The 27,819-nt window shown below is 42.9% G+C and overlaps 2 protein-coding genes across 4 annotated transcripts; one reads left to right on the forward strand and one right to left on the reverse strand.

Annotated features, from left to right (window-relative positions):
• Positions 1-22: 22 nt before the first annotated feature.
• On the reverse strand, positions 23-12,850 carry ZFYVE21 (zinc finger FYVE-type containing 21). Of its 2 annotated transcripts, XM_064423218.1 has the most exons (8): positions 12,594-12,850; positions 7,773-7,823; positions 6,289-6,457; positions 4,520-4,595; positions 4,073-4,164; positions 3,216-3,269; positions 1,609-1,751; positions 23-783 (listed from the first exon to the last, which is right to left on the reverse strand). In XM_064423218.1, exons 1-8 carry the CDS (start codon positions 12,714-12,716, stop codon positions 748-750), a joined length of 744 nt encoding a protein of 247 aa, XP_064279288.1. In that variant the 5' UTR covers positions 12,717-12,850; the 3' UTR covers positions 23-747. The 2 variants fall into 2 exon arrangements, with proteins under 2 accessions (XP_064279288.1, XP_064279289.1); XM_064423219.1 differs by lacking the exon at positions 3,216-3,269 and having other exon boundaries at positions 12,594-12,778.
• A 422-nt stretch (positions 12,851-13,272) lies between these two features.
• Positions 13,273-25,900, forward strand: XRCC3 (X-ray repair cross complementing 3). Of its 2 annotated transcripts, none has more exons than XM_064423216.1 (8): positions 13,273-13,467; positions 14,138-14,235; positions 14,592-14,729; positions 15,599-15,811; positions 17,927-18,080; positions 18,909-19,125; positions 20,147-20,193; positions 21,174-25,900. In XM_064423216.1, exons 2-8 carry the CDS (start codon positions 14,181-14,183, stop codon positions 21,385-21,387), a joined length of 1,038 nt encoding a protein of 345 aa, XP_064279286.1. In that variant the 5' UTR covers positions 13,273-13,467; positions 14,138-14,180; the 3' UTR covers positions 21,388-25,900. The 2 variants fall into 2 exon arrangements, with proteins under 2 accessions (XP_064279286.1, XP_064279287.1); XM_064423217.1 differs by having other exon boundaries at positions 13,278-13,467; positions 17,927-18,081; positions 18,913-19,125.
• The last annotated feature ends 1,919 nt before the right edge of the window (positions 25,901-27,819 follow it).

Raw genomic sequence — 27,819 nt, forward strand, 5'->3', positions numbered from 1 at the left:
TTAAAAAATTAAACAGCACCTCTTTTTTAAATAAGTGAATTAATTTATTCATATTTGTACATTAAATTGTATACAATTTCAGATAGCATTACAGTTAGATTAACAAAAGCTCGTTACCAAAAAAGAAAATACAAAACTAAAAATTATTCTGGAAGCTTATTACAGAAATGAAGTTTCAAGGTCAAGTTCATGTAAGTCAAATTTGGTGGTATTTGGTGAAAAATTTAGATACTTAAAATTAAATGTTTAAAAAAACCCACGTGCTCTCTATAAAATCATATCTAAGGCAGATTTTTTGTACATTGATTTTAAACATTTGGATAGAGGGAAAAACCTGAGATCTATACCCAAAAGCTATTCTCTGCAGAAGAGACATATACATTTGTTTGCTTCCTGTAGCAAACAGTATATATAATGGTTACTATAAAAGTTGTGCTGTACATTAGCTGTAGTGCAGGTCACTTTCATATTAAGTGCCAGTAAAGGCTTAACAAAATATACAAAGTCTTAAAAGGTGAGGCTGTTTAAAGCATTAACTGTATACATATTGCACACTACCGTGAATACTCATGGTTCAAAAAAATACTCACATTGCATTTGCCAGTTCTTACATAATGAACCACGCTGGAATGAGAGAGAGAGTCAAGAACAGCAAATATTTCCAGCTGTCAAATCAGCACAAAGTGAGAGGCAGGTCTGTGGAGGCTGGTGTCTGTGTGTGCCCTCAGGAGGCCACAGCTGCAGTTCTCACTGGTCCCGAGACTCATAGAGAAGTTTTGTTGCCTAACAGAAAGGGAAAATGTCAGTGTGAACTGAAGTTTCACTTGCAGCCACCTTATCTGCTTTGTACCCCTCCAAAAACCTCCTTTAAATCCAGGGCTGGCTTTAAATTCTTTCTCTGCTTTTCTCCATCTGAGGCCTGTACTAGCATTTGGGAAGTGCATGGTGACAGGAAGTTTGAGCACACTGTGCTGAGCAGAGTAGAGGCTGGGGTAGGGGCACCTGGGGAGTTCTAAAATGGCAATAAAGCAGCAAAGAGCCACAAAGAGCCCATACACATTACAAATGACAGTTCTGATCAGCAATCGCTCAGGTGACTGATTGGAGTGTGGCTTTGGTTTTTTCCCACCATAACTTGAATTTAGGAAATATGAACCTTCAGTTCATTACCCATGCAGGGCCTAGCACCAAAGAAATTAAAGTCTTCCATTTCCAAAAATCAACAGCTTCTTTGAACCTTCATGAAGCAGTAAAAACAATTAGCTGAACTTAGGGTCAAATGAGTATTTCATAGTGCACACTCTTCAGCCCGTAACAAAATCCAAGGAAGTTTAAAGACAAATTCTTAGTTCTTTTTATCTAATAACATATGTAAGATCTTGGCAAACCCTTCAGAGTGCATAAATTCGTCAGGTCTCTGAGCAGAAAGCTAAAGTCATGTTCATTACACCCGGCCATACCTTCTGTTTTCTAAGCAACATCACCCTGAAATCCTTAATAAAAAAATAATAGAAATACTCCTGAGGCTGAATGTTCTCTCTGGTGCTGCTGAACACCCTATGTAAAGAGTTTCTTCAGCCTTGTCTAAGTTTTGGCTGCTTTGCTTACCTTATGCATAGCTGCCAGCCACGCTGCTGACAGCTTCTTGTTACAGCTGAAGTCTTCACCAGCAGTAAACTTCATCTGTGTCACCTCCTCCGACCCCGGTACCTTGTACTGCAGGATCATTCCTATGGCACGAGTGTTGCCTCCTGAAAAGAGAAATAACATCTGGAACAGCAGCAGGTTTTACCAACTAAGTAACACATTTTCCTGCTCATGAGTATGTTTGGAGAAATGTGCTCATTGCTCATCCAAGCAGCTGCTGGATCTGAGGAGCTCACGACCATGGCTCGTAATGCCAGGCAGTGGAACCTGCAGCCTCATGTTGTTTCATTCTCTCTGCCAAGCACCAAGGCAGAACCTGCATCAGCCTTCAGGTAAAGCCACACACCTGGAACACCCTCATGATTTACTGTCACCATGTTCAAACATTGATACCACAGTTTCACATGGGCCTGCAGTCTGTAGGCTTAGGGTCCAATCAAACTGATGGCAAAGCAGGGTCCTGCTGGATGCAGTCTGGCACAGCAGGCAGCAGTCCCTCCAAACCTGGCACAGGTTGGAATGAGGCTTACATAAGGCTAGAGAACAGCTGGCAGCATCACTTACTTCCTGAAGGAAATTGCTGCCAAAGACTCTGCTCTGCCAACAGTGCAGTAAAGCAAGGTGTTTGCATCTCTCTTACTGAGGCTGCAGAGATGAAGATAAACCAAAGCAAAAATACAGATATTTAACAAGAACTTTTAGAATGAGACATTGCTGTCATTACTTCCTGCAGCAGTGGAGTATAAACTAAGCCCTAGGAACAGCACTAGCATACACAGGACACTTCTTACAAAGCTCTTTTTAGAAGTGTCTGCATGAGAGGGCTCCTGGAGGCTATTACTGCAATATCTGAGGAGCCTAAACAAATCACAATCTAAGCCAAACTCAATCTAGTTAGTGCTGTTAATGCACCTAGCCCAATCAGGAGCCCTCAGCAGGGTTTATAAAAGAGCTATTTTCTACTCTCCTAGGATAAATGGAAATTCAACTTCATCAATTGCTTCTCTGCACCTTCTGGTCAGAACAATAGATTAAGGGTCTACTGAAAGATAAACCAGTGGAAATCACACACCTACAACCTTGACCAGTTTGCCCATGTCTGGCATTAATAAGACAGAACACACCTTGCATAATAAAGAGGCCTTTCTTTTAAAGTTGTGTAAAAGCAAACCATTAATTAACAGTTCCAGTGCAAAGCCTTTCCAGACAGCACACAGGGAGTATATTCATTTCTAGTATGCCCAATTCAGCAAACAGCTAAGCTGTGATCTGTAACACTGTGTACTGCTGCAGATACCATTTCTCATCTTCCCTTCTCCCAGCACAGACAACAGCACTTTGGTCTAAAGAAGGCCTTGAGTACCTTAGTTCTCCTCCAGAGTGTTACAAAACATTCACTCTTGGTTTATTAAACAGACATATGGGAAGGAACAGATACATGTCAGACTTGAACATAACTCAAGTTGAACAGCAATTATGGATCAAGCAAATAATCAGCACTGCAGAGAAGAAAAGTGAAGGGGTCATGACATGCTTGGGTGAGTCATGCTGAAAGGCACTGCAGATACCTTCAGTAACAGGCTGGCTCTCCAGAAGGCTGGTGTAAGTGTGAATATCTTTTTCTACCATCAAGAAGGAAGGCAGGCAGAAAAGAGATAAAGCAGTCAGAAGAGTAGTGAACAAGGAATTACAGGAGCATTAAGTGACTCAGCAATACACCTGGTTGATTTAAATACCAAGGTAAGTTTATTCAAGTTAACATGCTGTACTGACTGAATAATGCACAGATGGGCTGTGCAATTAGAAAAACCCAGCAGTGACAGAAGTGTTGATAAAGAACAATTATTGAAATTCCTGACCTTGTTTGTTCTCATTTCAGTCAATTCATATTCAGTTTCATCCTGAAATACTCTAAAATCTGGTAAGAGATGGGGCAGTAAGTTGCTGCACTCCAATTTAGATATTACCAGTTTCATTTGGCCACCCCTTTGTCTTGAATGAAATTAAGAAAGAATCGTTGAATTATTTACTCCCCCTCCCCCATTTCATTCTTTTAACAATGTTTGAACCAGTCAAGGCAAAATCCCAGCTGGATTCTGAAATGGAAGCTACCAAAGACTAACAGTTCCCTCCGTTGAGCTCTTTAAGTCAGTAAATATTTGTACACACCCAAGCACACAGGTGACAACCACCCTAACTCAGGTTCATCAACAGGCTGTGCCACATTAAGGCTGTAGGGGAACTTCTCCATCTTTAGGTGTTCCCCCAAGTCCCAGCAGCCACATGAGACGGGGTCTCACAGACTGTGCTCTACTCTGAGCAGTTGTAGCCAACACAGTTACACACTGAATGCACTGTCTAGCTCAATAACTGCACCTTCCTTCTTTTTTTTTAATAGTTCATTTATATTAAAAGAAAAATTTACCTCCAGGAGTAAATCCCTCTGTAAGTATCTGAACAGTTGAAATCTGTATAATTTCAATTTCATAATGGCTGTCTCCATCCAAAACCAGGTATCTACATAATAGAAGAAAAAGGGTTTTTTCACTTTTTTTCCTACAATATCAAGTTCAAATCAAAGGAGAAAAATAAAACAATCTCTCAGTAACACTGTTTATGTGTTCTTTGGGGTGAGGAGGGATAGAAATCAAGAAGAAAATACTACTTTTTATTGAAATTTCACCCTTCCAAGACATTCTGATCCACACTCAGGCAAACATTCCAGTATTGTTGGATCTACCCTTTCAGTCTGATTACTCTCCAATATCCTCAGGGCATGTTACTCTCATATTTTTTTACGTTATGTAAGAATAGAGCTGTAAGTACAACAATACTATAGTTTACAAGTGCAGTTTCTATCAATCTTTCTCACCTCTGGTTGTTGGAAAGTCGACAAACCATGAGCTCAGATTTATCAGATGTTCCCAGAGTTACAAAGAATGTAGCACCTGGAAAGAAATGGTTTAGTATTCTAATACAGAATTCAAGAAGCAACATTCAAGTATCAGAAAGTACAGCTAATTTTTACTTACTAATACACTGAATTGAGTGAAATGAGGAATAACTGAAATATTAAACTGATTAACATCAGCAAAACACTCAAGTATAAAAAGCTGATCTTTAATTATCATGTTCTGACTTACAGGACCTTTCACACATGCTATGCAATTTCTCCTATGTATAGAAATGCAGATGATATCCAAGAGGAATCTTTTAAAAATGAGAAGAGATTTGGAGGTGGCAAAGACAGGCAATTAAAGACCCTCTATCATCACTGTAACACAAATTATTGTTTCTGTATTTAAAAAAAAAAAAAATTAATAGCAGGATGTGACCTTCAGTTCTATGCTTAAGAAACTGTAAAGACATCTCTTTTTCATTACTGAAGGCTGGCTCAGTCTTATTGTGAGGTCAATGAACTTCAGCCTTCGTGTTGATTCTTCCCCCTCAAAACTGCTTTGGCAAGGGGAAAGTCACTGTTGCTGCATGGGAGAAGTGACTCAGAACTCCAAGGAGCCCTACACGCCCGACCCCTTTGCTTCCTCCATGCCTCATGCTCCCTCTATTACCTAATCCCAATACTGCTGGCCTGGGAAACAAAGGAAATAACATCCAGCCCTGCCCAATGGTCTGCAATCCATGCCCATAATCTGAACCATGCAGCCCTGGAGTTTCACCTCCTCACTTCCCAGCTCACCCAGACTCACTGACCCCAGCGCTGACCCCGTGCTGCTGAAGGGAGACACAGACAGCAGCACCAAGGCTGGAGAGGGACATTACAGCCACCATCACCACCTCTCTGACCACGATCTGTGGCTCTACAGCAAGTCAGGAACAACTTCAGAACATGAAAGCAAACAAGACAAGCTTTAAAAAAAAGTCTTCAGTTTAAAAGGTGTGATTTAAAAACGCGTCTACGCCCTCATGGCAAAGCAGAGTGAAGAATGATTTACATGCTCCAGGATGAGCACACTCCCTTCTGAGGCCAGGACCTCCCCAGGAACATCCGTGTCCATCACACGTGGGGCTTAGCTTACCCATTATGCACACTGGCATCATGCTGAGAGATCATCAACAGGCACTGAAGGATCACAGACTAATTTAAAAACTGAAGTTTCAGCTTTCTTAATGTAATTGAACATGAATTACTGTATTGCGTGAAGGTTTAAACCATGGAAAATTGAGTACTCATGATGATCTGCCATCAACCACAGCTGTAGGCCATGGACAAGATCAAAGCTCTCAGATGAAGCTTGAAACAAGCACTGTATCTTGTTTGAAAATGTTAAAATATTCTCTAAAATATTTTCAACCTTATTTAATGTAACAGGAATATGGCTAAAAGATGCATTATTTCAAGGAAAATGCCAATTGCACACTCATCTGTTCTCACAGGTATTAAAAATTTGTCTTTAATTAACTCACTCTTTGTCAAGACCAAGAAGTACAAACTGAGAGGTGCAAGCATTGACTACAAAGTGTAAACCTCCCTCTAAATAAACCAGTAACACAAAACCATTAACTGCAAAACAAGAGGCGTGACAAAGAGCAGACAAAAACCACAGCCTGCTGGACAAGAAGCACTGCTCTTGCTGTTCACTGGAATTGGAATAAGCAGAAAGAGGAGCCCTGGGTGCTTACCATTCATGAGCACTTTGAGCTGTTTGTCGTAGAACTCGGTCTCCTTCTGCGAGACCAGGGCGCACTCCGCGCACTGCCGCACCGGGTCCACGAAGCACATGCGAGGCAGAGGCACTTTTTTACTGCAGCACTTGTCACAGAAACACTTCCCACACCTTCGGCAGTGATGCTAAGCACGAGAGAACACTTCCTTTATTTATTTACCAAGGAAACTAACAGCTTTTTTTAACAATTTTCTCAGGTGTGAAACGTGCAAGCTGAGGGACAGGTAGAAGAAATTAACTGCCACAGTGGCAGACAGGAATCTCTGAAGGCTGGACACAAAGAACTGAGTATAATATGATCAGCAGCACTCTAAGCCTTTGCTGGCACTCTGTAAAGATGCTTCTGGAGCAGAAAGACAGGAAAGGGCTTCTCTGGTTTCCAGTAAATCCTTCGCCTCCCTGTCAATAAAAACCCGTGACAAGAGTGGTTTCCAGATCCCTTCCTACTTCTGAGAAAAGATCTTGGAGAACTTCAACTGAAGTTTCTATTCTTCTTCAACTGAAAATACTATTCTTCTCTTTTAAAACTTATTCTCAACTTTCTCCCATGGGAAGAATATAAGAATCTTCATACTTAGAACCTAAAGCTATTCCTTTTATCAGAAGTATCAGGCAACACAGCACAAATCCAGTGAAGTTGTGAAACCAGAACGAGTATTGCAGTGTGTTTCACAGCCCCTAAATCTGCAACCAGTGGCCTGTGCTCCAGATCAGGGGTGTGACAGTGCCAGCAGATCTTCCTGATGCAAGCTCTCATGACACAACAAGTACTCCCAGGCAAGCAGGAACTCATATGTGGCTCAAAGCAAGCCTGAAAGTTTGATACAAGGAACGGATAACACTGCACTTTTGGTCAGTGTTAGGCTTTCCTTCCAAATGTTCTGCAAAATTCTCTGGAGCATCTATTTCCCAGGGCTACCTCCAATTGCTTCCCACAGCTAACACAAGGGAAACACAGCAGCTTGTCATCTGGTATAACATATGAGTGTGTCTCATTTAAAATTTCTGCCTCCCTCTCCTTCCAAACAATTAAATAAAAAAAACATGAACTGTGTCACTGCACTACAAGTCACACTTTCACATCCTTCTTCACTTTTGTTAGCCTGTGCTAACAAAGTGTCAATGTAATTATACAAAGGAATGATGTTCCCTCCTAAAAATCACTGCTGGCCTTCTTTGGGAGGGTGCTTTGCAGAATTCTCCATGTCATACTCTGCACACCAGTCTGCATTCCACAGTGACCTCTTACCATTATTAAACAGAATTTAATGTTAGTGTTTTATCTTCATCCAGTGAGCCTAATTATGTAGTTTACACTTCCTACTTTAATTGGAATTTCTCTCTTCCAAACTAAAGACAAATCCTGGTTTACTTTTCAAAATATGTCAATTTTAGTATTTTGCAACATTTACTGCTTCATATTTCATTAATTTATCTTACCTTTCTAGTTATGAAGTCAAATTTTGTATCACACTGCATACATCTTGGGCACTAGAAAACAGTACAAATTAAGATTAGTCTACAATCTTTTTAAACCTTTAATATACAAAAAATGAGCTTTATATTATGCCCCATAAAAAAGCACCTCCAACAAATTTCTATCCCTCATCTTTTCACCATGAATAGCTTTCATTTAATATTGATGTAGCAAAATAATGTCATCTCCATTTGCAAGACAAAAAAAAAAAAAGCCGCCAAACTTCCCCTAATGAACAGTGCATCCTGCCAGCAGGCAAAACTACATCTCAGAATTATTTACCATTCTTGATAATGTTTGGCTATCCAGACAGTCCCAATATTCCAGAGTCAACTGGTTTTCTGTAAGTTGTCCTCACTTTACTCCACTATGGTGCTCTGCTGACTCGCTGAAACATTGTTTACACAATTTAATGCTCTCAATACTCACACATTTTTGAAACATGCTAAGAGATACTTGGTTTTCTTCCAAGCCACCAAGACCTAATGCTTATTCCAGCTACAAAAAGTCACTTCCTGAAATATCTCTTTCCTAAAACAAACTTACACCCACACTCCTTTCAAAAAAATGACAGAAAAAAATTGAAGGAGTTTCTCCCTACCAACTAAGTAGAGTTTAAGCAATGACAGTTTTGACTCTGTGTTAACAACCACAAGTGATCAGTGACTGTTGGACAATCAAAATTTTCAGTATAGAAAGTCACCTACTGAAGGGTTGATACCCTTAGGTCACTGGATTTTCAACTAAACTTTACATATTTTTATCTACCATATCAAACCCCAAGGTCTGAGCCTTATAATGCAATTTTTGCTATACTTACTTGCAAATAGGAATGCAAAATTATGCCTGACATCTTACTCAGGAGAACACGGTTAGATCCTGTACTAGGTTTTATAACTCTAGAAACCCAAAGTCCTCACACCAGACCATCTCAGCCTACAGCAGAATGTCCTCTCAACCACATGCCCTAAGCTGAGCAGGTGCTATTTGCTAAGCACACAGTAATCACCCTTTGCCTTTAATTAACATATTTCAATGCTGAACCCTTTTTCTTCTATAAATCCCCTCAGGTTATAACAACTTCTATTCAGGGACTTTTGCTCCAGCAGATACTCAATCACTGCCACAAGTTCAACAGCTGCAGCCAAGACAATATTACAGCAGCTGAATTAAAAATTCTCCAGGAATTTTTCATGTCCTTTTGAAGTGCAAGCTTGTTAATAATTGGTGACAGTTTATATGAAAGGCTCTGCTGTCTGAACAGACGTTTAACACATTAGAAGGTAATGGCAGTCACTGCAGTGGAACATAAACACCTACTTGCAGAATTTGTTACAACAAGCTGTTCCTAAATCCCACACAGAAGAGCACTGGAAGTGTTCCTGAATTGTTTTAACTAACACTGAACTCAGGCATCCAAACACATCTTTTCACAATGGCTGCAGAAAAGGATATTTCAACACTCACTGATAAATAACTCAGCATGAAGCAATTTCAGCATGCACCAGGTTTCACCTCTGTAACAAGCAGAACTCCACAGCTAATGCCATGTTCTGCTCTACCTTGTTTTAATTTTTGACATGTCGTTTAATAGCTTGCCTGGGAGCTGGACCTCACAATAATTTTGGTATGCCTTCAATTTACCTGAGTTCTAATTAATTTTCTTAATGAAAATATTTGGGAGTTTTTTGGTTGTGTTTTGGTGGCAGTGGAGTTTTTTCAGTTTGCCTGAATTGGGGTTTTAGGGGGGGTTGAAGTTTGAGGTTTTTTGTTTATTTGTTTTTTGCTAAAATTCAGAAAGCACAAGTCATGAGCTAGAGGGGGAAAAAAAATCAAATCCAAACTCTTCTAAATACTGTTCTACATAGATTTCATACAGAATCTATACTAAACACAGAAGTGGTTTTTAGGAAGGAACAAAATTATCCATCCCCTTATTTAACACAAACTATAGAAAAACGTTTCTGAATTCCAGACCCATGATGACTGCCCTGCCTGATACAAACAGCAGTCCTAAATAAATCACAAGTCAAGCAGCACATGGTAGCTGGCATTGCAAAATGGGATTTTCCTAGGAAAATGTTCTGACACAAGCAAGCTCAAGATACTGTTCCTTCGAGGTATTTCTGCTTTAAGTAACCAGAACGGAGTGAACCATTTGCATAATGTCAACTTCTGCTTTGCCTGGGACAAGACATTTATGGAGAACATCTTGAAAGGTGAATTCTTCCTATTCATCCATACACCGACATAATTAGAGAGCGACTAGATTTGAATTAAGTTTAATTGCTTGGAGGGGTTTTATCACATTAACAGAGAAGGAAGCACCATGCCCAAGTTACTTCTCGTGTCTTCAAACAAAAAGATGTGAAGCAAGAAATTAAATAAGAATTCATGTCAGAAGTAAATTAATTTCATATGCAGTCAATACCAGTATCACCTAGAAAGAGGAAAATGGAAGAACAGATCTGGGCATTAATTTAAAAATACCAAGAGCTGGTTCATTGCAAACTTCTTGTGGTTTGCTCAAGTGAGAGAATATTTCCATAATCCCACTGATCCAGCCAGAGGTGAGAATCCCATCGATGGCCAGGAATCTGTAGTTACACTTCACGTGCTTTATTTGCATAAATAATAACAGAGTGGTTCAAGAAGTGCTGCATGGGAACCCCTGGCTGGGCTCCTCAACACCGTGAACCTTTGCAAAGAGAAGCTCAGGGAATCCCAGCTGGAGCGCCCCTGGACAAAGGGGGAAGGGCAGGATGCAAGCCCAGGGCAGACAGAGCTCAGCTCTCTGCCACTGCCCGAGCCTGGACTTGCCAGGGGTCCAAGGGAGCCCTGCCACACAGCCAGTGTCCCTCCCAGAGCCGGGGCCAGGAGAGCTCAGCTCCCTCCTGCAGCCAGGGAGGAGCCCAGGGAACGCCTCCACCACAGCTGGCAGCTCCCCTGCAGCACAGGGTGTCCTCAGCCAGGAAACATCTGGTGCACAGCTGGGTACCGCAAGGCAAACTGACACATTTCACTCAGCTTCTACTCCAAGCTTTCCTTAACAGAAATGTCATCAATTAAGCTCTGCTGGTGATTAACAAAGAAATTCTGATTCACACAAGGCACATGCAGAGACCAACATTCTAAGCTCTGTCCTGAGTTTAATGATGCTCTGCACAGACTTTCATAAATCCCCCTCCACTCACTACCTACATTACAAATAAGATTGCTTCAAAAAGTAAAGTTTTCAGTAGTCCTGCTCCAGGCTTACATTTCAAATTCCTCATAGTTACTGATTTTAAGACTGTATAATCTTGTGATTAAAAAAAATTTAAAACTTTATTATATTTCAATGCTGTATAAGCTGCACAAAAGTACTAACTGCCATAATTCTTAGGTGGCCTTAATTTTAAAAAATAAGCCAGTTGACTCTCTTGCATAAGAAAAATAAAACTACTGGATTTGTGAGTGTTACTGGCTGCCCAGCAAAAGCCAGTAGATTTGAAAAGCCAGATCAGAATTTGCTAATACCACTCAAGGTGTTGTCTTGGACATAGACACTTCATTTTTAATTTTGTCTGACATGGTAACAAGAGCAAGCATTCTCAACTAATTCATTGCCTAGGTAACCCTGTGTCTTTAATTTAATTGTTCTTAACAAAAACATGGAATTTATAAGCTTCCCTGTGTATCACATACCTGCTTCATTTAAGGAAAAAGTTTGTAACATATTTGGCAATTGTTAACCAAAGGGATGTCAGAACTCTAACATACTTCCAGAGATCGAGTAAAATAACTAACCACAAAATAAGAATTCATACTCTTAATCTTGTGTTAATAAATGCATTTGAAATATTTATCTCTATCACACTTCCTCTCAACAGCAAATATCACTGAGCACATTCAGTCACAATTCAACACCCTCAGCCTACAGCTCAGCAGACTGCAGGGGAAAAGTGGAATTTTAAGGAGAACGAATAGCTACAACAGAACTGTAATATAAAATTCAAACTAACAGCACACATCAGACTGATGCATCTAAAACACACAGACTTAATTCTCCCTGTGTATCTAACAAGTCTAAACAGATCCCACCACAATCCCCAGACAATCTTTAGCTGAATTTCACAGAACTTTCTGCCTCAAGAGACCCCAGGCAGAGGGAGAAGCTTTCCTTTTCACAGAAAGGAAACTTTTCAGTGCGGAGGAGGAGCCGGTGCTCCGCACAGAGCAGCCCCGGTGTGCCAAGGATCATCCCGGCTGGAATTCCTCCTCCGCAGTGCATCTCCACTCGGGCACATCCACATGCACTGGCGCGGCTCCGCGCCACAGAACGCCGCGGCGACAAATAAATAAAGGAACAAACAACGGGTTCTGTGTTGTACGTGCAATTAACTCTGGTTACGTGAAATCAAAATTATCACCACGACGCTGTTCGCTCGGCGAGTATTTAAAAGCAAAGCTGGCTGAAACAGCCGGAGCTGTTCGGTTTAACACTCACACCAGGAGCCAGAAGGGCTGTCCCACCCCAGCCTCATTGCTTCAGTATTTATGCAATTAGTTTCACACCTACAGGGCCTCCAGAACCACCTCTAGAAGCACTGAAAGCAAAACCGCACAGCTCGCTACACTTCTAATCGCCAATCGCTCGCAATCTTCGCGGCGGGGCCGCAGAAGAACGAGTGACAGCCCCGTGCCCGCGTCCTTTGACCCACGGGAAGGGAGACAGCGAAGGGAACGGGGAAAGGCGGAGGGAAAGGAAGCGGGCAAAGGGCGGTGCCCTGCCGCGGCGGTACCTCCTTGTCGGGCACCCAGGGCGGCTCGTCCAGGCCGAAGGGGCTGCGGGCGGCGCGGTGCTCGGGCACCATGCGCAGCCCGCTGGGCGAGCGCACCAGCTTCTTCGCGTCGCCGCCCGACATCTTCCCCCGCGCGCCGCCGCCGCCGCGGGACGGCCGCGCCGCCGCCCAATGGCCGCGCCGCGCTGCGCGACGGACACGGCGCCCAACCAATGGGAAGCAGCGGCTCTCCGGCCCCGCCCACGCCCTCAGGGCGTGCCAGCCAATCCCGTGCCGCTTGGCGTGCTAATCCCGCCTCCTTCGTGCCCCGCAACCCGGAAGTGAAGGGCGCCACGGCCGCGTCGCTGAGTTGCAGGAAGCGGCGCACCGAGCCGCGGGCGGCCGCGAGGGGCGGCTCCGCAGAGAACCCGCGGTCGCTGCCGTAGCGCCCGCCCGAGGCTCCGACCCAGCCCCGCCCCGGAGCCCTGACCCAGCCCGGCCCCGCCGCTCCCGGCCGGCCCAGCGGGAGGGGAAGGACCCGCCCTGCCATTGGCTGTCCCGCGGGGCAGTCACTGACGGGAGCTTTGATTGGCCAGCGGCGGGCAGGCTGCTCGCTGATTGGCTGCGCGGGCGGCGCGGGATTCGTGAGGGCGCTGTGGCGGCGCCGCGCGCTGTCCGTCCGTGTGTGCCTGTGTCCGTCCCTGTGTCCGTCCGTGTGTCCGCTCCTCGGTGCCCCCGGCCGCTGCCGGTCCGTGGGACCCCCTGGCTGCAGCGTGACCGCTCCCGGAGTTTCGCTGTGCCCCGGGCCTCACCCGCGGAGCGGCTTCCCGTGAGCGGAGCGCGCAATGGTTCGGAGCCCGTCGGTCAAGGGCCGGCGTGATCGTGACTGATTTCAGTAAGTTGCGGCTTCTAAACCTTCTCAGAATGTTGATTTAAATGGGTGTTACTTTAAAGTAAGTCGCCTCTCTTAGATTTATTCTGTTTTTAGCAGCCATCGCAACCTCTCCCCCCATGTTGAAAAAGGATTGTTCATAAAGTCGTGTGTGCTCATATAACTCCCGGCTGTCTGCTGCAATCCTTCATAAATTCATCAGAATAATGCTAAGAACCTCTTCTAGGCAGCCATGGGGCTAAACTCTTGTGTTTCCGACCAAAGTATTAAAAGAGCTGTTTAATGTTACAAGAAACAAACAGATTTTAACGATTTAATATTAAATTTGCTTTTAGATAATAAATGTATATGCTAAATAAATGACTGTCCAGTGCATGAATAATCCTGGGTCATCCTAAACTGGTCATGTGTGAGATTTTTTTTCTGTTTGAAACTGAAAGCCCCGTGTGAAGACTGGCAGGGTGGGAATAAATCCCTGTCCAGCTTGCTTGTGAGCTGCACTCCACAGCAAAAGCACTATGCAGAATTACAGACAATTAAAACTACCAGGAGCTCTGAACTGCAGGATTATTGGTTGAATTCTTTAATAGGATAAAGATCTGGATCCTTTTGACACTGATTGATGCCTATTTTTTCATGCCTGTGTTTGTGATAAAAGTCTCTTTAATCACAGATAATTATGGGATGTGCTGCTCATTGCTCTGCTGTGTCAGGAGATGGACTGGGACCAGTTTGACTTGAACCCTAAAACAATTGCTGCCCTGAAAAAAGGTAATTTAATCTGCCACTGTCTCACTAACAGACCTGTCACCACAGGGACATCCTTGACATAATTGTGTGCTTGTGGGTATAAGCAGGCAGATGGACACTAACATTTTAGAACTGTAATTAAGTATTTCATAAAGAAGTTTTCTGAGTAATTAAAAGTGTTGGGTTTTGCCCATGGTTCAATTATACATTTCCAAACAATTTTACAGCTTGTGGTGGTACAGTCCACGTGAGTGTTGCCTGCCCACCACACAAGAATGCAGCATAGATAAACCTCAAGTAAATGAGAATTACAAATTGGGAAAAACTTTGCTGTGTCAGACAGCCAAAAGTATTTCTAAAAATTCCTCTTGTTTCAGCTGACATAAAATCAGTAAAAGAGATTTTAAACCTGTCTGGAGCAGACTTGCAGAGGCTGATGAAGCTCTCCAGTGCAGACATCCAGTGCCTGCTGAGAACAGTCTCCCACGCCCTGAGGAGGAACAGCATGCTCACAGGTAAGGCACTCAGGGCATGGAAGGGCTTCTATCTGGAACTCAGAATAACTGTCACTGGGAGAAAATACAGTTCTGGCTCCTCAATGGCACAGAAATGTGGGTTTAAAATGAGAATGGAAGTGTTTAAAAAAAAAAAAAGCTATCCTAAGGACAGCCCCCCTGGGGGTAAATGGAAGTGAATGGGTGTCGTTTTTCAGGATCCAGCCTGATTGAAACAGGACAAAATGCTTCTCCAGTCTGAAACACTTAAATACAGGAACAAAATATTTCCTTTTTCTTTCACACTCTCTTCCTCCCTCTCACTGTTCTCCTTTTGGACTAAGACTAGTTGAAAAATGTATATCATATATTAAAAGTTTCATAAACTGATTTGTCATAAACACCTCATTCCAAAACAAGCAGGACCTCATAGCTCCTCCTGTACAAATTCTTAATGACAACTCTGTATTTAAAACATATTTTCTTGTGATTGCATGTGTCTTCAGGCTGACCAGATGCCTGCTGTGCTGCTTTGTACTCTGCTATAGCTTTCTATTTCCATAATGGTTGTACTTGAACTTTCCTGTCAAAATCCTCTCCAAATGTAACTTTCCTCAGGGACACCTAAAAGAGTTTGAGAGGGGGAAGGAACTCAGCATAAATTATCAATCTTTGTACAGATATTCAGCAGAGGTTTAATGGGGAGAGAGAGGTGGGGAAGACCAGGCTGAATTAGGTAAATTCTCCATCAACAAAGAAAGCATCTTTTGTAGGGATAAACCTTGTATACAGCATCTATTCTGTATCATTGTGTGTTGGAAAAATAATAAATGAAACTACCTTTTTTTTTTTTCTTTTTAATCATTAAAAAACACTCCCAAACCCTGCAGCACTTCAGCTCTACCAAGATAAAGATCATTTCACCTCCCAGCACCAGAGGCTGAGCCTGGGCTGTCCAGTGCTGGACAACTTGCTAAAAGGAGGCATTCCTGTAGTGGGAATCACGGAGCTTGCTGGGGAGAGCTCTGCTGGGAAGACTCAGATCAGTTTACAGCTGTGCCTGTGTGTGCAGTATCCTTACAAGTATGGGGGCTTGGAGTCTGGTAAGTGCTGAACTGTAAACTTGGATTCATGTCCCATTTGGGGGAATACACTGCCTTAGGAACCTCATTAAAGCAGGTGCTTGTTCAGTGCATGTCTAACTTCAGTAGGAAGCCAGTTAGTGACTGATGTGTGTTTACAGAGAGAAAAGCTTGCTGTGCACATCCTGCAGCACAACATAACTTAATTCAAAACTGCTGTTGGCAAATTTTTTTTTTTTTTTTTTTTACTATTGCTGCTGTAGAAAGGGAGGAAGCCTGTGTCACTTCTGAGAATTCTGCCTTAGGTGTGTTTTGCCTGTGACCTTGCTGCTCCTTCCACACAGCACTGGCTTTATCTGGCAGCTCAGTGGCTCCTCGTGGGGAAACTCACTCATTTCTTGAACTCTGTCCACCCACGTGGAAAAATCATGGACTGTACAAATTGAGATCTTGCTTAAAGGGCTGTGAGTAGCCCGTGGCTTACATTACATGATGTCATTAATCAGAGCAGAAGCAATTATATTTGTTCTGTTCCTTTGTGTGCTGCTGCTAACTGCTGCACATAGTTTAAATACATTTTTATCCCTATTCCAGCACTTCTCCCTGTTTGTGTTGAAATCAAGGAACAGAGGAAGGTGCCCAACACTCTCTTGGCACTCTCATGTGGAGCCTCCCATGAGAAATACAGCAATTAAAGCTTAGGTTAAATGTGAGGAGTTTTATCCTTTAGCAAACTTGAGGAGAACAGCAGTGCTCAGAAACTCTCACAGGACTCTGCACTACCAGTGGAAGATTTTGCTACTGATTTAAAATTATTTAAAAATACATAATGCATTGTATTTTTTTACTGATTAGAAACTTCCCTTCTCATAAGTGGTGATGTTGAAATACATTTCTTTAAACAGTTACTTCATTAAATTTAGTGCTACTCTTGTTTGTAATTCTCAGTTCAAGGAGGTTGGCAGCAAAGAAATGCTGAAAGCAAACAAAGGCCTCCTTTGCCTCCAGGATATCTTTCTGCTGTTCCAGGAATGTCAGCTGTGTTGGCTGACATTTTATTTTATTTTATATGCCCATACTCATAAGTAATATGTGAATATAATGGAACAAATTAATATCCACATTAGAATTCTGGATTAGAAAATAATGTTTGCAACTGATTCTTGGTAACAAACTGGTTTGGTGCCTGACAGATTATGATCATAGGAATCAAAATTTGTTCTTTCTGAGGTTGATGGGTTTTAGTGGGTTTTACTCCTGTGGTTGATTTTTTGGTGGTATTTTTTGTCAACAACCAGAATAACACATTTATTGGTCTGAATAACAGATTTGATGAAATTGCTGATTTCTGTTTGGGTTTTGTTGGACTTGTGACTGTGTTTTCAGTGTTCTGAATGTTGCAATAACTGTGGATCAAAATACAATTATTTAATCAATGGAGCATCAATCTATCTAGAAAGGCAAATGTGCATCTGGAAGAACCCCAGTGACTCTGAAATCTGAAGAAATGCCCATTCCACCCTTTTAAGTAAAAGGAGAGAACAAGGGACCTCCTGCTTAAGGCAGGTCTGGTTTTCAGAAAGCAGATAATTCTCTGTGAGCCCAGAATTCATGGTAGGGAAATCCCTGTCTTTCAGCATTAAAGCAACATTGTGCAAAGGCAGTCAGCTTAAATAAGCATGGTAGCTGAGAAGGACCGAATGTTTTACTTAGGAGTGTGGTCTCAACACAAGTTAGCACAGGTTTTTTAGCATGAAATTCATGGTGCTGTGGTTTGGATTTCTGACCGAAGCAGGCAGACTGTGCAGTGTCACTCTGTGGGTTGGATAAATTGGGATACTCCTGATCCCGAAGGGCAGGTGATCAGGTGCTCCACAGTTGTGCACAGTGAGTGTCACCCAGTGGAGAGTACAAAATCCAGTTGTCCCAGCTGGTGCTGAAGAAAGGACCAGGCAGCTGGAGGAAAGTCACAGAAGTGGGGTTTTTGTTCATCACTCATTCAACGTGGCTGCACAAAAACCAAACAAATATGAACTTCCAGGTCTGTATGTGTAACTTTTAAATGCAGAATGTCTGATGTAATTTGTGTGCTGTTAAGAAAACTGTGTAAGAGCCCTGTGGTTTCCTTGGCTACAGGAGCTGTCTACATTTGTACAGAAGATGTGTTCCCAAGCAAACGCTTGCAGCAGCTCATAGACCAACAGCATAAGCTGCGTGCAGATGTTCCAGCTGAAATCATACAGAAGATCAGATTTGGAAACAGTATTTTTGTTGAGCAGGCAGCAGACCTGGTAAGTAGTAGCACAAAGAATGTTTCTAAGACTCTTGATCAATGTGGATTTGAGGCAGTATTATACTGTTGAGGGGTCATTAGTGGAAAAGCAGCACAGTTTGTAAGTGGTTTGGAACACTTAGCGATAGTCTCACGTCCTGAGTGTTCCAGTGAGAACCACTCCTTCCCCAGGCAGGCTGAGAAAGTTGGGGCTGTTCAGCCTGGAGAAGAAAAGGTTGTGTGGGGACCTCATAGGAGCCTTCCAGGGTCTGAAGGAGCTGCAGGGAAACTGGAGAGGGACTTTCTGTCAGAACATGTTGACAGAGCAAGGGTACAAATTGAAAGAGGGGAAATTTAGATATTAGGAAAAAATTCTTTACTGTGAGGGTGCTGAGATACTGGAAGAGGTTGCTCAGAGAAACTGTGGATGCCCCATCCCTGACAGTGTTTAGGGCCAGGCTGGATGTGGCTCTGAGCAACCTGGTCTGGTGGGAGGTGTCCCTGCCCATGGCAGGGGGCTGGGACTTCATGATGTTGAAGGTCCATCCCAACCCCTTAATATTATATACCTCTATGAAAACAGAACAGTTTAGGAGTGTAGTACTACACCCTTGAGATTTGAAAGTATCAGTGAAGTCAGAGCTGCAGGTAAATGCAGGTTGCAGTTTTGTCTCTCCCATTTTCTCCTCAGTAAAACCACCAAATGTGGTTACTGGTGGGACTCAGAGATCCACCATGATCCCACATGATTCAAAACTCCCTGAGCTCGTGCTGCAGCGGCGACTGCTGCCGTTCAGTGCCTTGATGTCGCAGCAGGGTTCTCTGCCCTTTGTCACTGTGTGTGTGGCAGGACACGTTCCAGCAGTGCATCACGAGGAGGCTGTCCCTGCTGCTGGCGCGGGGCATGGCGCGCCTCGTGGTCATCGACTCCATGGCCGCCCTGTTCCGCTGCGAGTTCGGCGCCGCCGAGGCGCCTCTCAAGGCTCGCTACCTGCAGAGCTTTGGGGCACAGCTGCACAGCTTGAGCACGAGGTTCAGGACTCCCATCATGTGCATCAACCAGGTGGGATATCAAATTGCTTCTTACTCTGTTTAATAAATGGCTGGAGGGTGATGGAGCAATCTGTGGAAATGCAGATTTCATGGTGGTGTATTTACCACCATCAGCTGACTATTAATGACTGATGGAAACTGAAGCTTCCTTAAACTGATGTGCTTTAGTAAATGTTACCTACTCAAAGTTTATTATTTAAGCTTTTGTAGACTGTTAATGTTCTCAAAAGTTGTCCACTAAAGCTAACAGAAATAGGTATGTATAGCAACTACACAGAGCATCAAAGCAAAATAACAGAGTTCTTTCTTATCACTGGCTTCAAATGCCATTGTCAGGAGGATTGCTCTGGGAGCACTGCAGGCAGTTATATTCCAGGAGACAGGGACTTTGCTGCCTTTCTGTGGAGCTCAGCACTTTTGTGTGACTGCTGAGATTACTGAGGCACTAAAGTGCATGCACTGACTTGTGCTGGACCAAAACAAGCCCACAATGATACTGGTCACAAAGAGTATTCTTTTGAGAAAACAAGGCAAGACACTGCTCTTAGTCTGCTCACAAACTGAAGGAGCATCTGAATGCCAGAGGTGAAGCACTCACACTCCAGTGTGGCCTTGGGAAGGGAATGTGCAGGCAGGCCACTGAGAAACTTCAAAGGTAGTGAAATCATTGAGAACAGGGCACTTTTGGGAGATCTGGGCTTTTGTACTTTTTATCTCCAGCTACAGCACTCAAACAGTTTTGTCACTCTGGGGGTTTGTTTGTGGTTTGGGTTTATTTTTTAACAAATAAGGCATCTAGTAGTAGTTTTATGTAAGCTGTAGCTTGCTAAGTAGTTCTAACACTGTGAACTCAGCTTGTAATTTCCAAATCCCTTTTAGTTTGCCTTGAAAGTATGAGTGTTTCCTAACTTGGCTTAATATATGCTCTGATAACTTGGACTTTCTTGCCTTGGTTCCCTTCCCTGCCCTCCTGCTTGCTGAATACACACCCAGAACCCCAGGTCAGCTGCAAACCTGTTCTTGTGCTGCAGGTGACGGATGCAGTGAGTGAGTCGGAGGCTGCTCAGTGCAGTTGCAGGTGAGTCACCCACACAGAGTGACAGTGTCAAACACACAGCTCTGAGCCATTCTGCTCTTTGTCACTCCAGGGTAGGCTACAAGATCATGTGAGGAGCACTGGGGCATTTACCCAGCAATGCTGGATTTGCTGGAGATCAGCACTAGCTCGTGCTGTGAAGAGGAAGAAACTGTCATATACATTTACATCCTAATCCTAATCACACGTTAGCAGGAAAAATTTCCTGGACTTAATGGCTTCAGTACCTACTGACACCAGACTATTTCTGCATCTTGTCTTGTGTCTGATGGAACTGCATGCACCTTCTGTCTGCTTAAAAAATATAGCAGCCAAACCCTAGCAGCTGGCTTTGTTAGTGAGCTGGGAAAAAACCCAAAATAGTATCTTCTGACACCAAGATACAAGAGGATTTGAATGTATATATGTGTTGTCCTTCAGATTCTGGAACTGACACAGAACAAGGATAAGGTTCAATTACTATTTTTGCCTGGTTATCTTGTATTTCTTTTACTGGAGAAATTGCACTTTTTCCAGGAAAAAAAATTGTTTTAAACCTTGAGTTGAAAGTCACACATATGCAGTGTTCTGTTTACTCAACATTTCTAAATATACCTGCAAATGGAACTCAAGGCCAACAGTTACACACTTCAAATATTAAAAGTTCAACCATTTTTCTCTTGTGGTTTTCCTGTTGCAAGGGAGGCCTCTCCAGAGGGAGGTAGGTATTCCCCCTAGCTGTAGTTGAAAGAATGACAGCTGTTCTGTACAGAAGCACTTCTCCTCCAGCTGTTTCCTTGCCACAGGGAGAAGCTGTTTTGTGTTTTGTGAGTAAACCCTGTCACCTCTGTCTTCATAGACCCACAGTTTTCAATGTATGTTAGAGAAACAGTAAATGATGCCTTTTAGTGCAGTTTTGTTACAACAGGAGGTATCTCAGATGAAATCCATGCATGCAGAAACGTGTCACACTTCCCTTACAGGGCAGTGGGTAGCAGAGTCACTCCAGCCCTGGGGATAACCTGGTCCAACCAGCTGCTGATGAGGCTGATGGCCAGGCGGGAGCCCGGCCCCGCGCCCGCAGCGCCGCGCTGTGCTGCCAGCACCAGGACTCTGAGTGTTGTTTTTGCTCCTCATCTCCCTCCATCCTTCTGCTACTATACAGTACAGTTGGAAGGTGTAAAAGGAATAAAGTAATGCTTTTGTATGGTAAAGCCTCCTGCTCCAAAAATGTTCCAGGACTTTGCTTTAGGAAGAATTACCGGTGAAATGCAATTCTTGCTAGATGAGAGAAATTGATGGTGAAGTATATGAACAATGGTATGGCTACATTTAGCCTTGTCTGCATTGTGCAAGATTATCTTTTTACACCTGGATGTTCAGCTTTTCCTTGTGAGATGAGTGTCCTGGAGGTTCTGAAGGAAAGGGAAGCTGTGGGTAGGTGGAGGCTGCACAGTGGAGTGGGCTTTAGCAATCCCCATGAGGGGGGAGATGTGATGTCTAATTTTATTTTAATAGCATGCTTGTCTAGAAACAGCATTTACTGCAGTTTTGTACCCTGTTTCCAGACCCAACAGGACTTGAAATTCAACCAGTTTATGTTGCCTGCTGGTCGTTCTGGGTCTCATGCTGCCAATTAAGGATAGCCATTCTTTGTCACAAAGCAGCTGTCCTATTTTAAAACAATTTGCTACCAAGATTTTAAAGAAAACAATCCCATAAAGTTACTTTATTTTACCATCTTACTGTAAGAATAAAAATTGCACTGCCTTTGTACTAGATGAGTGTATCTAGCTTCATAGCACTCTTTAAAGATTTTTAATGGTTCATTTCCACTTTTTTCCTGCTTTCCAGTCCCTTCCCTTCATAGCAAAAGCCTCTTTAGTCTATTTTATTTGAAGGACAGCAAATCACATCCCCCATCCTCTTGTTCTCTTTGCCCATTGCTGAAGCTTTGTAGCCTCAGGGCAAGGTCTCTGTTCTCCCTGATGCTCTGCCCTGCTCTGTGCTTTGCTGGATCAGCATTCCTCATGGGCTTTTGGATTGCTGCCTCTCATGTCCTGTCCCTGCTGCTGGGCTCTCAGCTCAGCCATGATCCTGAAGGGCACCTTCAGCTCTTTTCATCCAGTCAGATTCTATTGCTCTTCTGAGGTGATTTTTGTTGTTCAGTTACAGCTTCACATGGGTTTTCTTCCTGCCTTTTTGCTATTTGTCACATTTTTCTGCTGTCCTCAGACCACTGCCATGACATCCACTCTTCCTTATGGCTGAATTTTTCCTTTGCTCTGTCCATGTGAAAGCAATCCAGCTGAAGTTACACTGTCCAGAGGCCTCTGTTCTGTGCGTGCCTGCTCTCAGCAGTGAGTGATGCTCACACACTCACCAAGCTCTCACATTTCTCCTCCTTCTGCTGCTGGCCCAGACAAGAACTCCACGTGTTTCTGTGGGGTGACATTGCTCAGGTCTCTTGGCCAGGAACCCTGTGTTTGTGTAAAGCTGCCTCCCTCCTCTGCCTTTCCCCCGTCACACTCCTTCAGGACATTCATCCTCTTTCCATGTGGAAGCAAGCAGCTGGATAGCTGAAAGGGAAAGTTTTGTCTGGCTGTGAACTGCCTCAGCTGGAACTATGGCAGAAGATTTCTCAAGGGACAGATGAGTATATGACTGAAGGAAAAGAGAGCCTGTGTGACTGCCTGGGGAAGTTCCAGAGGAGAACAGGCACAGCTTGAAGCTGAAGGAAGGAGACCATAAGCAAGCAGAAAGGATGAGCTGCTTTCAGTGCCTTCTGCAACCCCTTCAGATGTCTCAGGGGCCCTTGTGCAAATAGCACAAGTTGTGTCTCAATCATTTTCCTAAAATGTCTTCATTCTCTGTATTTGGAAATGACCACACAGCTTCTTTTAATAAAAGCCAACCATGAAGCTTAGAAGCCTTTGTGTCTTTTAAGGAAAAAGTGAGAATGCCACAGCTCAGAGGCAGGGCCACCTCCTCCTCTGAACCCTTACCTTCCATGCCTCCTGCCTAACAACTTCAATGAAGATCAACTAATGCAGCACAGGTAACACTCCAGCTCTGCTCCTGCCTGTGCATCTGGGCTGCAACTGCAGCCAAGGTAATGTTCATCCTCTTGTGCTGACTGGGAAAAGCAGCCACAGAGAGCTGCAGCTGATTAATGGAGTCACCAAACCCTACCTAAATATTCATTTACAGAAGAGCCTCATCAAATGCTGGGCTCCAATCCCAGGAGTTTGCTTTGCTGTGAGCCACGTCCAGAACAGGGTGAAACCTCCAAAAGCTCAGTCTGTCATATTTTAATCACTTTTTTGCAACTTGCAGCTGCTTGCTGAACAGCCCTGAAGTGTGAAAAGTCGCAGATGGGTCTGTAATCAAAGTTCTGGTTTACCTGGTGAAAAACACTTTTACCAACAAACAGAAGTAACATTTTGCCTGCTCAAGTGTTCTGTCATTACCCCGTTGGTTTGTTGGTTATTTCTCTCCAGCTGAGTCAGGGTACATTTCAGTTTGTCACCTGGCTCAGGAACACACACAAACCCTGAAATCTCAAATGCAGCTGAGCCCCACTGAGGCCCACAGCCAACACTCAATCACTGCAGCTCCTGCCCCACCCCCAGCCCCAGCACAGCCCAGGCTGCCCATTGACCCAAGGGCCCCTTTGGGGCTGCAAACCCTCACAGGAACCCAACACAGCACCTGTCTATTGAAGCCTTGTGTCAGAAGTGTTGAAATGTGCTTAAGTTTTAATAAATGCAAGTTAAGAACCTTCCCTTTATAGAACTTTATTCATCTTTGGGTTTCACAACTGAGATTTGTATTTTATACAAGAAAAAATTTAAGTAATTTTTACAAAGAAGATTTACAGTCTAGAATGTATTAAGTCTTTACCCTGCAAGACTACTTAAATATTCTTCTACACTTTGAAAAGAAATGTTAAATGACACTTGAGAAACTATGGTTGCCTAAATATTTCTCATTTACAAGCAGATGTAACCAAGGAAGTGTTGCAACTTCACTGTGAACACAAGCACCCTCCCAGCATGGGCCTTTGGACTTCTACCAGGCCCCCACACTCTGTTTGGCTTCTTGCTTTGTTGTTTCAGGTTTTTTAACAAGTGACCTTAACTATTCAGTGTACTGGCACAATTGTGAATGGTTTTGGGGGGAAAAATAATCCAAAGCAGATGTTTGAGATACTCCTCACTTCTAAACATTTACACACACACACCCCCCCCCGTGAACTTCTGTAAGTCGATGACAATGAAACTAAACTTGTCAGCATCACATCTGTTAACATTTATTCTCTCAGTACAGACTAACATGACCAAAAATGCCACTCTCTTAGCAGCCTTCAGACACAGCATGTGACCTACATAACAAAAACCAACTATCATCAATTACTGTAAACACAACTGTCAATGCAGCACTGCACACACTTTTTATTAGATATTTACAACAGAACCATACCATTTGTAAAATCTCTGGATTCAAATGATACAATTTAAGTACAAATGCTTCTCAAACTCAAAACCATTTTAATTTACGATTCAGGAGTGCTTGGGGGATAAAGGTGTCATTTACTCTAAGTACAAAGTGTAGATAACTGACTCTTTCTGCATTGTGTAAGTGCAGACACACCACAGCAACAGGTCACTTACTCCTCCAGAAGAGGAGCAAATCATGAAACAATTACATTTTACAAGACTATTTACTAAGATCTAAACTCAAAACCAAACATTGCCAATATAGCACACAGCCAAAGACAGAAGGGCAATAGGCACCTTTCCATCAGGAACAATTCCGTGTACAATTCATCCCACATCCTGCTGTACACCCAGGCTCACCACTGTTTGTGGGAGAATCTGAGCCTTAATGTGGACTCCTCGTTACATTTTTATTCAACTTCGCCCTTAAAATGTTAGTCAAGGCCAAAAATGCCAGATTAAAAACACAACTGCACTACCAAGGTTGCAGTTTTCCTAACAAGGTGCCTGTTAATTTTTAAGGTCTTTTCCTGTTTTTTGTTTCATCAAGAGCTGTTGATTTAGTTTGGTGCTGAAGACATCCCAGAATTACACAACTGGATATTCTGGATATGTTTTTTACCTCTTAGCTATAACTACAACCTCACAAAAGGAAATCCAGAAAGAAAATCTTGCATAAAAGTGAACTGAGAAGCCCATCTGAAATATAAATGTACATAAACCATGTCCTGACAGTAACCCATCCATGCTTCAAACACAGGGAATGCTGACTTTGATTTGGTTTGTGATTTTTAGATGTTCTCAAACTGCTAACAGGTAACTGGCTCCTAGCAGTAAGGACTTGGCTACTATTCTCAGGGATTATGGATTAAAGAAGTCTTGAAATTTGCTTCTTCTCAGAAAACAATATGAACCTCTTAAATGTAAAAGTTATTTAATATGCATTAGCTCAACAACTTCCATCACACTTTAAAATACTATATAAAGGATTAAAACATTTAGAAGCACAGTATTAGTAATGCCACCACCAGCAAGATCTTGACCAGGCAACTTCCCTCACGATCACCCTCTACACACCACAGTCGTACACTCTGAAACTTACTGTACATTGTCATTTGGCATGGTTGCATAATTTATTGCTTATTTACACAGGGTGGGGGGTTTGAGAGGTTGCAAAAAATCATTCTGCTTCAAAGATGAATGTGGGAATCGCATCCTTCAAAAACAGTTTTGTGCCTGAATAGTTCTGTGGGGTTTTTTTGGAAGCCACACTCCAGTGGGGTGCGGCTGGACATGGGCTCCCCTGGCCTGGCAGCCTGACACTGTTCTTTCAGCAAAGCCAGCTCAGCCTGCCTTTGTGCAGAGAGCCCAGTTAGCCAGCAGGGGCACAGAGCACTTTTTACTTTAGGGGAAAAAAAATAAGTATATATATTACATATTTTTTTAATATAAAAAGCTCTTAATAAAAAGATTAAACCTCAAGAGTCAACATTATATGAGTATCTATTGTTAAGATAATCGAGCAACAACCTGTTCCTGCTCGAGTTCATTAATGAATTGCACTATGTGCTAGAACTTCTACAAAATTATTAGCAGCATTGTCTCTCACCATTCCTACACTGTCTCTAAAGCAGGTGCACCATGCACAGCTTCCTTTGCAGAGATGCTCAGACGGTACCTCCTGGTAAACATTGTTAAGTGCATTACACAGACAACTTCTGCATCAGTTACTGTAACCAACTTAAAACCAGGTGCAAACCCAGTCAAAAACTACTAAGTACTAATTCTGATTACTTTTCACAGCCTGTTCAAATACTAAAACTTTCCTATGTTCCTATATTTCACCTTTTTCAGTTGGTGCTGATTTTGAATGAATTTTCCAGCTTTTCCCAAAGTCAATTTTGTTTGACATTTTCCAACTCACAACTACGACCACAAATACATTTTTACACACACTGCTTGTTTGTTTTTTTTTACTTTCTCATCCAACTTCACACGAATAAGAATTTTTACAAAAGATGAACAAAATTACAAGCTTTACAAAAAAGCAAAAGGAAATCCTAATGTCTATAAATCCTTAAAACATACGTACATACTTTGTTCCAGCAGCAGTCCTGTATACAGACAGCATATATATAAATTATCCTATGACATGGATATGTGATCACACAGGTCACTTACGGCCATCGGGTGCTGCCACGAGGGCCCTCAGCCCGGAGTGGTCCCTGCAGAGCAGCCACTCCACACTGTGACATCCCGGCGTGCAGTGCCTGCTCCTGCTGTCACCAGCTGGTGTGGGAAAAGGCAGGATTTGGGATCAGCATAAGGAAATGTTGGGCACTTTCAGCAAACAGTGGGATTGTGAATTCCAGTGGACAAGCGAGAAGGAACCTGAGGCTCGATGTTCCCCTGAAAGCAGCAGCAGCTGCTCTGGGACAGTTGCAGTCCAAAACTTGAGTATTCTTCAATCACACAAAGTAAAGGTTTTTGTCCATTTCTCCTGATGTACACAAACCATCCTATATCCGTTGACTATTGTGCCCTAAGATTTACAATATCAGAAGTTACAGTCACGGGTGTTGCTATTCATTCTATCTAAATTAACTCACCCCAGCCATCACTTTGTAAGATTTAATAGCTCAGCCTAGTGGTTAAGTCAGTCATGTCTAAGTGCTGTTTTGCTAGCCAGGGCTTCTACCATTACAAGAATCAGCAGTGCAAGGGCAAACCGCACCATACAGAATGCTGAACTGGAATTTCTACAGTAATGCACATAAATGTATCCATTTCTCATTCCAGCACTGTATGGATTTACTGCCACACAGTTGGTTTATATTTTCCAACACCATGCAATGTTCTGGTATGCATTGAATGTGTTTGTTGTTTTACTCTTTTTTTTTTTTTTTGGCTGCTGTAACAGTCAGATCTATTAAAGAAATGTATGTAAGTAGCATGAACCAGGGGCAGTGCAATGAGCAGTATGTATCTGTAGTTTTCCCTTAGAAGAAAACACTCACTAATGCTGTGTTTAAAATTGTCCCTATTTAAAAAGTAAAAACAGCAGTCCATTGGAAAAAAACCAACATCTACAAACTAGGTGTTCTTATAGACAAGGATGAGGAACCAAAGC

Source organism: Passer domesticus, chromosome 6 (assembly GCF_036417665.1).
Source record: "Passer domesticus isolate bPasDom1 chromosome 6, bPasDom1.hap1, whole genome shotgun sequence".
NCBI classification, from domain to species: Eukaryota; Metazoa; Chordata; class Aves; order Passeriformes; family Passeridae; genus Passer; species Passer domesticus.